The sequence below is a fragment of the Saimiri boliviensis genome, chromosome 12 (genome assembly GCF_048565385.1).
Source record: "Saimiri boliviensis isolate mSaiBol1 chromosome 12, mSaiBol1.pri, whole genome shotgun sequence".
In the NCBI taxonomy this organism is placed as follows: domain Eukaryota; kingdom Metazoa; phylum Chordata; class Mammalia; order Primates; family Cebidae; genus Saimiri; species Saimiri boliviensis.
The window spans coordinates 99401319-99414865 of record NC_133460.1 but is presented as its reverse complement, the minus strand read 5'-3'; the positions used below and the strand labels follow the sequence as shown (position 1 = coordinate 99414865).

The 13547-nt window shown below is 40.7% G+C and overlaps 1 protein-coding gene across 3 annotated transcripts in view; it reads right to left on the bottom strand.

The window, feature by feature from the left end:
* Nucleotides 1-3346, bottom strand: part of TRUB1 (TruB pseudouridine synthase family member 1) — a 64242-nt gene extending 60896 nt beyond the window's left edge. For 2 of the 3 annotated variants that reach the window (XM_074382945.1, XM_074382944.1), the window contains exon 1: nt 2999-3346. In XM_074382945.1, coding sequence (XP_074239046.1) covers nt 2999-3287 — 289 coding nt within the window. In that variant the 5' untranslated portion in view covers nt 3288-3346. The remainder of the gene's footprint in view (nt 1-2998) is intronic. The other variant, XM_003922178.3, reaches the window with a different exon arrangement.
* Between the last annotated feature and the right edge of the window lie 10201 nt (nt 3347-13547).

Genomic DNA, 13547 nt, shown 5'->3' with positions numbered 1-13547 from the left:
GGCTGGAGTACAGTGGCATGATCTCAGCTCACTGCAATCTCTGCCTCCTGGGTTCAAGTGATTCTCCCGCCTCCGCCTTCCAAGTAGTTGGGATTACAGGTGCCCACCATCATGTCTGGCTAATTTTTGTGTTTCTAGTACAGACGGAGTTTCACCATGTTGGCCAGGCTGATCTCAAACTCCTGACCTCAGGTGATCCAAGCATTTAGATTTTAAAAAGAGGATGCCAGCCTGGCATCTCATATTCCTGTTGTAAATATAAAGTGAGCCAGGTACAGTGGCTCATGCCTGTAATCCCAGCACTTTGTGAGGCCAAGACAGGAGGATCACCTGAACCGATAAGTTCAAGATCAGCCTGGGCAACACAGGGAAACCCCGTGTCTACTCAAAATAAAATTTAAAAAATTATCTGGGCATGGTGGTGTGCACCTATAGTCCTATATACTTGGGAGGCTTAGGAAAGAGGACTGCTTGAGCTTGGGAGGCAGAGATTACAGTTAAGTCAAGACTGTGCCACTGTATTCTAACCTGGGCAACAGAGCAAGATCCTGTCTCAAAAAAAAAAAAGTAAAACAGTGTTATTTGAAAGTACTTTGGGGGTACGGAGCCAGTGTTTCCTTCTAGATAAATATAAGTTGATAATGGCATACAACATATTGAGAGAGTACTGGCTATTAGACATCAAGTGAGAAAGAAGAGAAAAGCAGGAAAAGCTATATTGATCTATACCTGCCCCCAAACCTGTCAAACCTTCATTATCACCACTGACACCGAGCAGAAAGAAAATAAAGAAAATAAAACGAGTGGACAGAAAAGGGAAGAGGAGAAAGCAAAGCAAGAGTGGAAATGCAGAAGCCAGTTTAAATGGCCAAAAGGTTATGTTGGGTGGCTTGGCCTCCCAGCAAAATTACCACTCTAGTGGGTCACAACCATGGTCTCTGGAATACCCTGGCATCATTCTCTAATTATGGCATCATCACATTTAGATGGGTATGGCTGTCTGCATTGACAAAAAATTCTAAGGCCAGACCTAGGTTTCAAATCCTTGACCTGTCACTTGCAACCCATCAGCGATCTCTCACCCATAAATTAACAGAAACCTTCTGGGGAACTCTTTGCATTTTCAACTTCTCTTTCGAGTAAGAAGGCCCCATAAATATACTATCTTCCCTTTGTGCCCAAATATACCTCCTTCTTATGTGCAGACATACTGCCTCTATAGAGTGAAGAATTTAGTTCACCCCACTGAACTAAGTATTTGTGGATAAATATTTATTAAAGTATTTTCTAGCTATAAAATTGTGGTACACTTAGGGCTTTGAAGGATAACAAAGAGTAGGGATTGTAGTATAACAGGAATCAATGTAAGGAAAGACAAGGAATGGTATTAGAGGCCACAACCATTGTCTGTAGGTGTTAAACACATTAGAATGCAGGTATCTTTAAGAACCTTCCCAAGTAATTCTGACAGCCAGTTAAAATGGCATTTGGGAAACTCTAACCTAGCTAACATAAATAAAGAATAGGTCAATCACACACAAGCAATATAGAAATCAAGGATCATGAGAATGTCTCTAGCTAAAAGTTCTAGCCTAGCAACAGCCTTGAAACAATCATTTTAACCAAGATTCCACAAGAAACTTCAGTTCTTAGAGGCAGATTAACCAGAAGGCCAGAATATGGCATTGTCAGAAACTCGTCTTAAAGAATGGTAATCATTACCTTAAGGATTAAAAAAAAAAGTAACAACCCAGAGTTTTGCTAACACATCAGGAAAGGTGAAGTTCTATAAAGGAAAACATAAAAAAAAAAAAAAACTATGATGACACCATAATGCATATCCTTGATGCAATTCCTCACTTTGACATTTACTCATTCCTCTGTGTGACCCCTCTTTTCAGGCAAAAAAGTAAACTTTAACAAAAGAATGAGTAGTCGTGATACTGGAATTAAACACCTGTAGGAGTGTACCTATTAGCCCAAAAACATTTAAATCTGTACTGTCAGTTATAATTCCCATAAGAGTAATTTGTTTTTGCATTTTAAGTGTAAAGTTTTCCATGGGACACTAAACAATGTGAGAAAGTCCCTGTACTTGTTTAATGGCAAGACAGAACAGGGCCAAATTCTGGAGGGCCCAGCTAACTAGTTTTATCACCACACGGTGCAGAAAGTAGGCTATAAGCTCGGCAAAGGTAAGAGACAGTCTCTTTCATCTTTAAGTCTCTATAGGCTAGCACAGATCTGGCTTATGTGGATATCCAATGATGCTTTATGTGTGAAATGATCTACGGAGCTGATGAATGGGGTGATTCTTTGGGCTTTTCTATTAATTTCCCAGCGTACATGAATAAACAAATCAATAAAAAGAACACTCAGCTTAGTGACCAAGTTATACTGAGTGTTCCTTAAATGTGGCCCATAAGCTACTTACACTAGAATCACCTGGAGTAACTGTTAAGAATTGCGTTTTCCTAAAAATACCCCGAACTCTCGGAATCGCAGTCTCTGAGAGGACAGGGATTAGGAATCTGTATTTGTACAAGAGAGTCTAAGCAATTGTTAGGCCCACTAAAGTGTGAAAAACCACTATGTTAGGTCTTGGTTAACGAAGTGTATATGCATTTCCCATGTATTTTGAAGAATGCAGAGCCAGTGCTTCCTTTTGGGATTCATCCACACGAACCCAACAAAAGCCTCCTGAAGGATCAGATTACAGAAAATAGGTCTGCACGCCCTAGGGAAGGGTTTTATTGATGTTTTTTTTTTTCCTCCTGTTGAGAACTACAACTGCCATGTAGGCTACAAGTGTTCGTGCCACCGCCAAGTCCAAGCCCGAGACGCCCGAGATTTCTTTGAATTAGTCCAGAGCTAATTCAATGGTCATTCTCCCTTTCCCTTCCTTTTGTCTCCTGAGTCACGAGCGTCGCAAAAAGCCTAGTGTGCTTCCCCTTTCGCGGCGACCGCCTCAGCCTGGTCCCCACCCGGGCTGCAGTACCTGCCAGCAGCTTCTCCTTCAACCGATTCAGCAGCTCGGCTGAAGTGGGCCCTTTGGGCTTGTGTACGGCGAACACGCCGCTCAGGGACAGCAGCTTTGTAGCCAAAGCGGCCTTGGAGACCCTGGCTTCGGATCCTGTCCTGGCCGCGGCCGCAACAGCCGCGGCTGCAGCTGTGACTGGCGGAGTCGCAGCCATTGCTGCAACCGTTCCTGCAGTTTCAAGGACAGGGGATGTGTCTGTTTTCAAAGACGACGAAGACACCACCGACGGCACCTCAGAAGCTGCCATACGTTCGTAGCCCAGACCTAGTTCGTCGCGGAGGCGCACGCTGATGATGCAACAAGAATGCGCCGAGCAGGCTCCTCTTCCTCGTACCGCAAGCTGCGCTGAACGAGAGAGTCGCAATGGCTTGTGGAAATTGTAGTCCATGGCCTTCCCATACAGGCAAGAGCTTGCTGTGCCCTTGTATTTTAAATAGAAAATTTTAAATATTGACTTTTCCTGGGGCTTGTGAAGATCCATGGCTTCCTGGGCTCACTGCTTAATTGACTGTATTGTGCTCTTGAATTCAGACTCAGAATTAACATACATCCAAATGTGAGCTCTATTAGAGCAAAGAACTTACCACATTCACTCACATCCCAAATGCCTCACACGTTTTAGGCACTTAAATAAATATTTGAAAACGTATAAATAAATACGAATTATTCAAATTCCTCGAAGAAACTTCTAGGCCAAGCCAATGGTAAATCACTTGGGCTTAGTTGGATACTCTTCATGTACTCCTTTTCACCCCTAAACCCCAACTGCCCCCACTACAATTTTTTTTTTTTTTTTTTGAGACGGAGTTTCGCTCTTGTTAACCCAGGCTGGAGTGCAATGGCACGATCTCGGCTCACCGCAACCTCCGCCTCCTGGGTTCAGGCAATTCTCCTGCCTCAGCCTCCTGAGTAGCTGGGATTACAGGCACGCACCACCACGCCCAGCTGATTTTTTGTATTTTTAGTAGAGACGGGGTTTCACCATGTTGACCAGGCTGGTCTCGATCTCTTGACCTCGTGATCCACCCGCCTCGGCCTCCCAAAGTGCTGGGATTACAGGCTTGAGCCACCGCGCCCGGCCTACAATTTTTAATAATTCTGATTTTGAATATCAGCTCTTCTGTGGGTTACATTCCCTAGATATCAAAAGGCATTCTTGCAATTCATCAAATATAAACTACTTTCCCTTTGAGACCTTCTCTCTAAAAGTCATTTGCTCCCCAAAAAGATCAAGGATATTGTTTTGATCCCAGCTCAAGGCAGAGTGGAGAAAAATTACTTCTGCACCAAGCACATGAAATGCTATCATAAGTACTGTGACACAGATGAAGTTTGCCCTCATTGTTCTTTAGGTTTCTTTACAGCCACTCTTTCTCCTCATCATACTCTTGGACTTTAATTAATCTAATATTTTGATGATGCCCTTAGCTGCTCAGAATCACCAGTTATGGGATCCCATTTGAATTTGTGCTCATTCATGCAACAAACACATGGCAGAACAACTTATTAAAAGGAAAAAAAAAAATCTTTGAGGGAGTATTTTCAGGGTGGAAAGCTGAAACTCCTAGAAGAAAGTCACCTACTCTTGGGGTCTGTTACAAAAGCCTAAACTAACTGAAAAGATTGGCATATCACAAGATTAGTGGACACCTGACCCTGCTTCAAGATGTTCATTTTTCCAGGCAGATGAGGAAGATGTCATGACTTCAAAGGGATGACTGCACCCAAAGGAGTATGGTGTCCTTTAGCCTCAGGAAAGAGTTCTGTGTTCCTGTGGCATGGAAGCAGAGAGCCAGGGACTTGCCGGGAAGATTGCAAGGCTTGACCAATGATGACTTGGAGATTAGAGGCTTTTTCCCAATTGTCTGGAGATCAGTAAGCCTCCTATTTTCTTTATAAATTACCCAGTCTCAGATATTCCTTTATAGTAACACAGACAAACTAATACATCCACATATTTTACTTATTTTGTTTAATGTCTGATGCCCTTTATCAGAATATCAGTTTCATGAGAACAGGAATGTTTTATTCATTGCTGTATCTCCAGGGCCTAGAAAAATGTCAGGTATAGCACTCAACAATATTGGGTTGATTTGTTTTGTTTTGTTGAGATGGAGTTTTGTTTTAGTTGCCCAGGCTGGAGTGCAATGGTGAGGTCTTAGCCCACTGCAACCTCCACCTCCCAAGTTCAAGCGATTCTCCTGCTCAGCCTCCTAAGTAGCTGGTATTACAGATGCCCACCACCTGGCTAACATTTTGTACTTTTAGTAGAGACAAGGTTTCACCATGTTGGCCAGGCTGATCTCAAACTCCTGACCTCAGGTGATCCACCCGCCTTGGCCTCCCAAAGTGCTGGGATTGCAGACATGAGTCACGGTGCCCGGCTAATATATATTGTTGAATAAATGAACGAATGAACAAAACCTCTATAAAGGCGGGTGTGATAGTTAATACTGAATGTCAACTTAATTGGTTTGAAGGATGCAAAGTATTGCTCCCGGATGTGTCTGTGAGGGTGTTGCCAAAGGAAATTAACATTTAAGTCAGTGGACTGGGAGAGGCAGACCCACCCTCAACCTGGTTGTGCCCCATCTAATCAGCAGCCAGCACAGCGAGAATAAAGCTGGCAGGAGAATATGGAAGAGCTGACTTGCTGAGTCTTCAGCCTTCATCTTTCTCCCGTGCTGGATGCCTCTGGCCCTCAAATATCAGACTCTATTTTCTTCAGCTATTGGACTCTTCGACTTACACCACTGGTTTTCCAGGGACTCTTGAGTCTTTGGCCACAGACTGAAGGCTGTACTGTCAGCCTCCCTACGATTGAAGTTTTGGGACTCGGACTGGCTTCCTTGATTCTCAGCCAAGCAGATGTCCTATTGTGGGACTTCACCCTGTGATCCTGAGAGTTAATACTCCTTACTAAACTCCTCTTCGTATACATCTACCCTGTTAGTTCTGTCCTGCTAGATAGAGAACCCTGACTAAAACAGTGAGTGAGTGCCTGTTCCCGGAAAAGTGGAGTGTTGAACACTTAAAATCATAGATGTGAGTCACAAGTCACAAGTGTAGCTTACCACAACAGGCTTCAAATTTCATTATCTCATGTTGCAGATGTGGAACTGTGGCAAAGAAAATAAAATCACCTAAAGCCATATAACAAGACTCCACCTTTCTGGACCAGCTTCCATGCTGCCTTCAACCACCCAAGTACCTCAAAGGGTCATTAATTAATAAGATTCAAAAATTAGCAACTCCAAATTTGTCACTAATTCCTCCACAGCTGCATTCCAGGGGCACTTTTCTGACTCCTGCCACAGGCATGTGTGCCTGGAAAGCTGTTCTTTACAACGGCTCTTTCTTTCTCACCTTCCTTCCTTTCTTCCTTCCTTCCTTTGTTCTCTTTCCTTTTCTTTTCTTTCTCCTTCCTTCTTTCCTTCCTTCCTTCCCTCCTTCCCTCCCTCCTTGTCTTTTCTTTCTTTCTTGTGCAGTGGTGTGATCTCAGCTCACTGCACTCTCCGACTCCCAGGTTCAAACAATTCTCCTGCCTCAGTCTCCCAAGTAGCTGGGGCTACAGGCATGTGCCACCATGCCCGGCTAATTTTTTGTATTTTTACTAGAGACAGGGTTTCACGGTGTTAGCCAGGATGGTCTCCATCTGACCTTGTGATCCACCCACCTTGGCCTCCCAAAGTGCTGAGATTACAGGGATGAGCCACCATGCCTGGCCAACACGAAGGCTTTCTCAAATGTTGTTCACCTGTGCAACTTTCTATAGATAGTAGAATCAGGGAAAGTAGCAAATGATGAGTGCTATTAGACCACATAGTCCATCCAAGTCCTTCATTTAAATAAATGAAGCACAAAAAAGGTATTCCTGAAAACCAGGGAGCAAAAGCCGAGTATGCTCAAACCTGTGTGTAAACTTGAGAAAGACGTAGTTTGAAAGTCCAGAGAAAAGGTAAACATGTTCCATCTTTTCATGATTTCCATAATGAAATTTGAGAGACCTGGAATTCTTTTTTAAAAAATCTTCTGGTAAGGTAATTAAAGAAACCAGTGGCTGCTTGCACAAGGATCTCTGCTATGAACTGAGGAGTCTAAACGAAATATGATATCTTTAGAAGTAGGCTTCTAGAAAATTTTACTTTCTAAGGTACAAACTGTCTGTAATGTTTTTATTTTGACTATACATTCCTTTTGTAATTAGGAAAAATAGTAGCAATAAAATAAACCTTAAAATTAAGCAAAGAATATGTTTTTATTTTTTTGAGAAAGGAAGGCTAGATTAAAAAACAAAACAAAAACTAATACTAGGATTCATCACAAACGTGGAGGAGTAAGGCCAGAAGAGCTGACGTCCAGTTGATCTGAGAATAGGAAAACACCCCAGAGACAGTAAAAGAAAACAAAACTGAACTTTTAAAGAAGACCAAAAAAGAGATTTACTATTTAAGGCCAATAAGATAAAGGTGATGGGAGACAAATGGCAAACAAAGCTCTGACTTTTCCTGTCTTCTCCATCAGAGGAAACCATTTTGGGATGGAAATGGAAAAAATCATACAATTGATAAAAAGAGAATAGTATGCATAAGGGTGAAAAGATTGGAAGAGGACATCTCTTGTACTAACTGAAATGAGATCTCTTGGTCTCAACAACTATATCTTAGGGTTGGGAGAGAGAGAAAATATGAGAACTTACAAAAGCGATTGCTTCAGGAAACAAACTTTTGCTAAACATACAGTATGTGCTGACATAGCATTTTCTTATTATTTCTATAGTAATTCTCAAGTTGTACTTGTGGAGAAAATAAAGTGTAGGCTGGGTGCTGTAACTGCACTACAAGGTAGATCTTATTACTCCCATTTTATAGGTGAGGAAACTGAAACTACATGAGATTAGATAGTATGACCAAAGACACATTGCTAACATAGAGTAAGACAATATGTCAGGAATTTCCTCAGTCTGGCTTCATTAGAAAAACTCAAGGATTCAGAAAAGCTTTAATACTCATGGTTATAATTTCTTATAGTGAAAGGATACAGATTTTAAAATCAGCAAAAGGCAAAGCACATGGGACGAAGGCGAGTTATCCTTTCAGTTGACACATGCCCAGTGCTTAATTCTCCTAGCACTGAAATGTGACAAAGGTGTATGAAGTGCTGCCAATTAGGGAAGCTCACCTGAGCCTTGATGTCCAGAGTTTTTACTGGGGATCAGTCATGTAGACATAGTGCCTCCATGGCTGACCTTAGGTAGTCAATCTCTAGTCCCCTAGAGGTCAAACTGATACAGTGGTAGCTAAGGGCCTTAGGCATACCAAAACATTTTTTTAAATTATTTTTTTAAAGACAGGGTTTCACCATATTGGTCAGGCTGGTCTTGAACTCCTGACCTCTGGTGATCCACCTGCCTCAGCCTCCCAAAGTGCTGGGATCAGGCAGGATACTCCACGGGCTCAGAGGTTGTCTCCCAGGAGCCAGTAAAGGGTCAGTCTTTTTTTTTTTTTTTTTTTTTTTTTGACTATGCAGAACTAATAGGATAGATGTATATATAAACGGGACCAGGAGCAGTCACTCATGCCTGCAATCGCAGCACTTTGGGAGGCTGACACAGGCAAATCATGAAATCAGGAGATTGAGACTAGCCTGACCAGCATGGTGAAACCCCATCTCTACTAAAAATACAAAAATTAGCCAGGCATGGTGGCAGGTGGCTGCAATCCCAGCTACTTGGGGGGCTGAGGCAAGTGAATCACACCACTGCACCCCAGCCTGAGCAACAGTGCAATACTCCATCACAAAAAAAAAAAAAAAAAAAAAAAAAAAAAAAAAAAAAAAAAAAGACAATCAGATGAAGTATCCCCAGGAAGGTAGTTTGTTGAACCAAATAAAATTGCTGCTTTCTCTAGATCAAAACACTTAGGTATGGTGGCTCAAGCCTGTAATCCCAGCACTTCGGGAGGCCAAAGCAGGCAGATCACCTGAGATCGGGAGTTCGAGACAAGCCTGTCCAACACGGTGAAACCCTGTCTCTACTAAAAATACAAAATTAGCCAGGCATGGTGGCACGTGCCTGTAATGCCAGAAACTCACTCGGGAGGCTGAGGCAGGAGAATCACTTGAACCCAGGGTGGAGATTGTAGTGAGCCAAGATCGTGCTGTTGCACTCCAGCCTGGGCAACACATTGAGACTCTGTCTCAAAAAATAAATTAATATTAGTGATTTCAACATAATATTAACACCTGATAATCATTTGATGTGTCACTCCTCTAGGGGTATTTGCATTTTGCCAGGGAATCCAGAAGACAGTGGCCCGGATTAGAAAGAGCAGACACTTGTGGACATGGAGACATTCTGATGCCTGTCAAATCACACCATGCCCAACCTACATTTTCTTGACAGTTACTTCCATTAAGCTATACCAGTACCTCTTTGGCATTGTCAACCCATGTCCATTCAAATAAATTACGGTTCCTATCTCAGCTGACTCATTTGGCAGCAGAAACTAGTCCACCTGCCAGTGCATTTGCTGGCTCACACAACCTCTCTATCTAAAAGTATACAGTGCATTTTCACATTAACAAGCAAAAAGAGACAGCATGTCCTCTCTCCCTCAACTTAGGAGTTGGCGTAAGACAAATGTGAATATTTTAAAGGACAAAGAGGTGAAAATGAGGGAACAGGGTGCAGAGGCCTGGGAGAATGAAGGTATTTTTCTATATATAAAAATAAGAGTACTAGAAGTTTTTCCTTTTTAGGTCCATAAGGAAATCCCTGTAATTACTCCTGAGCCCTCAGAACATTCATTCAAGGAGTTTAATGGATTCTCTACAATGTGCAGAGTGTTATACGGGGACATTCAGGGCATTTAATAAAGTCTCAAATTAAACAGATATATGCAATTACAATATTGAATTTTTATTAAATGACATTAATATAAATATTCATACTATAACTCATATTTAATATATGTGATTATATATGTTGGATACATTACAAATACAATAGAAAAGATTACTCTGGAATTGGTCAAACATCTTTAATGCTGCCTAAATAACACAGTAGCTATGACTGGTTTTATGTTATTTAACATTCATTTGCATAACAAATGTTTATTATGCACTTGCTCAGTAATGGGCATGTGAAATAACATTCATTTTGAGCACTGCTGCAAAGAGAGGCATTCTTATAAACAGTTTGGAGAAGTGCTATCAGCATTTGTTTTTAAGTAGGCCCGGAGGATTTGGAATGTTTAAAATCATTCTATATTCACATTTCAAAGATAACGTACAAATTGTCTTCCTTGATTAATCTACACTATCATAGGCTGGGGAAATGTCCTTCTGTGGCGTCAGTTTTCTTTAAACGTTTAATAATATTCTCCACTTGAGGAAGGGTTTAAGCTCAGCTTCAGAGACAGAGGTGATGGATGTTTCCCATTACCAGGTTGAATGAAAAGCCTCTTATGTAGCATGGTCTATGCCTAGAGGCGAACTGAAGGAGAAGGCTTTACCCTCTGTCATTTTCTATCTTAAAACTGAAAGTTTCAACCTTTCCTATTACTACTTAATTGAATTTAGAGAATCATGATCCTCTTTTTAAATATTTTACAGGCTTTTAAATTGTAAAACTGATGGCGGCGGGGCCACTGGCTGGAGAAGGTTTGGGTATGTTTCTTCTAATCTGTGAGTTGCTATCTCTTCCACGATTTAAAAAACATCTGAATGTTTTGGTCAAGTTGAAAAAATAAAAATATGCTCTCATCCTTGAAGCCAAGGCATAGCTGCCTAAGTTTCTTGATTTTTATGGTTAGCTTTAAGTACAGAAAAATGTTTTAAAAAGCAAATCTTGATTACAAACGCTAAAATTACTTTTTACTCTTGACATTGGATTGCAGATTATTACTCTATGAACTTTATAACAGGAAACTCAAGAATAATTTCTGACCTACACTCACATCTTACATCCACAATACACGCTATTTTCTGACCTTTTCTCATCTACTCTCCTACTTTTCAACAGCACTCATTAACCATGAACACCCGATCCTTTCTCGCCCCAGAAATAAAATTTACTTCTACTTCACAAAGTTTCTAAAGGGAAAGAAAACAATACTTTCTTAGTTCATTTACGACCACATTCAAAATTCAGTGGTGCTGAGCTTTGATCTGTTTCTTAATCTGTACCATGGGAACTTAAAATTCATATCTGGTTTGTGAATTGGTGATGACATCTCAGTCAATAGCTGAACTGACTTATTTTATCCTGTTCTGCTGAAGGGTGTATCCCGCCCAACAAACTTATCTTTAATAATAAAGAACTATTCCAGGAGGGACAATCTCTCTGTCTCTCTCTCTCTCTCCCTCTCTCTCTCTCTCTCCTCCCCCATCTCTTCCCTCCTGCCGCACATATATATATGAGAGAGAAAGAAAGAGATCGTGTGATGTAAAGGCGATACCCATTCAGTAAAAACTGTACTTCAAATATCCACGCAATCATACAATCATTCTGTTTTTCAATTTTAGTATGGTGTTCAATAAATTACATGAGATATTCAACATTTTATTATGCAATAGGCTTTGTGTTAGATGGCTTTTCCCAACTGAAAGCTAATGTAAGTGTTCCGAGGACATTTAAGGTAGGCTAGGCTAATCTATGAGGCTCAGTAGATTAGGTATATTAAATGTATCTTTGACTTATGATCTTTTCCATTTACGATGAATTTACTGGGACACAACATAATCCCATCATAAGTCAAGGAGCATTTGTATATAGTTTTTAGAATAATATTAATATCCTGCTGTCTATACTACATAATAAATATTCCATATTTTATCAGCAAGCTGGGATAGTTATGGAATCCACAAAGCTGCCAGTCTATACAATTCATCAAACAGAAGGGCAAGCTCATATATAAAGTCTAGTCTTGATCCATTTCAAAGTTTGTAGCCTGTTTGTTTTATTAAACACACATATCTAATATTTACATATTTCATAGGCATAAATTTTATTTTCTGATTACAATGAAGGCAAATGTAGTTCATGCTCCAGCATATAACAGATAGGGATGCCAGGCAAGAATTTTTAGACACAGCTCCATTTTATTGAGAGATATCTTCTTTTCTGATAAATGGCTTTGAAAGCTACCATACAGCCTTTGCCTTTCTTCATCTCCCCCACCTTGCAGTTTGTCAGCGCACCTTTATAACCTGCTGGAAGAGAATTATAATCTGCAGTGTGACTTTGCCAGCCATTAATCTTCCTCCCATTTCAGGAATTTGAGAGAAGAAATCCCTAGAGCATGTTTTCCCCGGCCTCTGAGTCATCCTGTTAGTTTCTTTAGTCACAGATAAAAGAGCAGTCTTGTGCTCTCACTGCTGGTCTCTGGGGGCAGGGCCAGCCACACAACTGCAGGTTTTTCCATGGTTTCACGCTTGTCACCAACCAGCAGAAAATCAACCCTATCAACTCCAGTTAAGGTGTCACTATAGGCAGAAGATGTTTTCACAGCCAGGACACGGCTGTGAAAATAAGTAAATGACACATGCAATTGAAATCTTAAATATATTATCATTCAGGGTTTGGGGGAAGAATTCTGTTAAAAGCTTTCATAAAATAACATTTTCTGCCAGCAGCAGCATTTTATCATCAGTTGCAATAACTAACTCCTTAAATGCATGACTTCCCTTAAAGTCATGAATAAGCCAATTCTGATTCCTGAGTACATAAATTGTCCAGGATGTCTCTTCCAAGTACCAAATTATACCTCCATATTCTGCCCAGAGAAGAGCCCTGAGAGAATCTTATCGCTTTGTATTATTCCTTGACATACTCCACTGTGGTAGGGTAAAGGACACAACTCTGGTCAATGTCATGTGTAAATTATACCACTCAAAATTATCTTCAACGTCTGTCACTCAGGCTAGTGATTAAAATTACTGGAAGGTGCAATGTGTCCACATGTGTTTCTTTTTTCACTGAGAAACATAAAACTCAGGAAACATTTTTATATCAGGGATCACTGGTTACTGACTGGGTCCATTCAAGAATCATCAAACACCTTCTGAAAACAGAGCTTTTGTTTCAGGTTCCATGCTAAAGAAGTTCTGGTGCAAATGTACTTCCTAGACCTCCCAAGTACAACAATAGCTGGCCCAGGAAAGGGAAATTATCTATTCTGGGAATCCTAGTGATACCAACAGAAAATCATATTGACAATTTAATTACATTATTTAAATGTTACATATTTATATAAATTAATGCTTCACAAACTACTTATGGTAAAAGACAATTTTTTAAAATGTCCAATCCATTATACACTGATACTTTTATGAAATACAATGAGAATGAACTACTAAAAAATTAAATTAAAAAAATAAGCACAGAAGCTGGCCACAGTGGTGGCTCACATTTGTAATCCCAGCTCTTTGGGAGGCAGAGGCAGGTGAATTGCTCCAGCCCAGGAGTTCAAGACCCGCCTGTGCAACATGACAAAACCCTATCTGT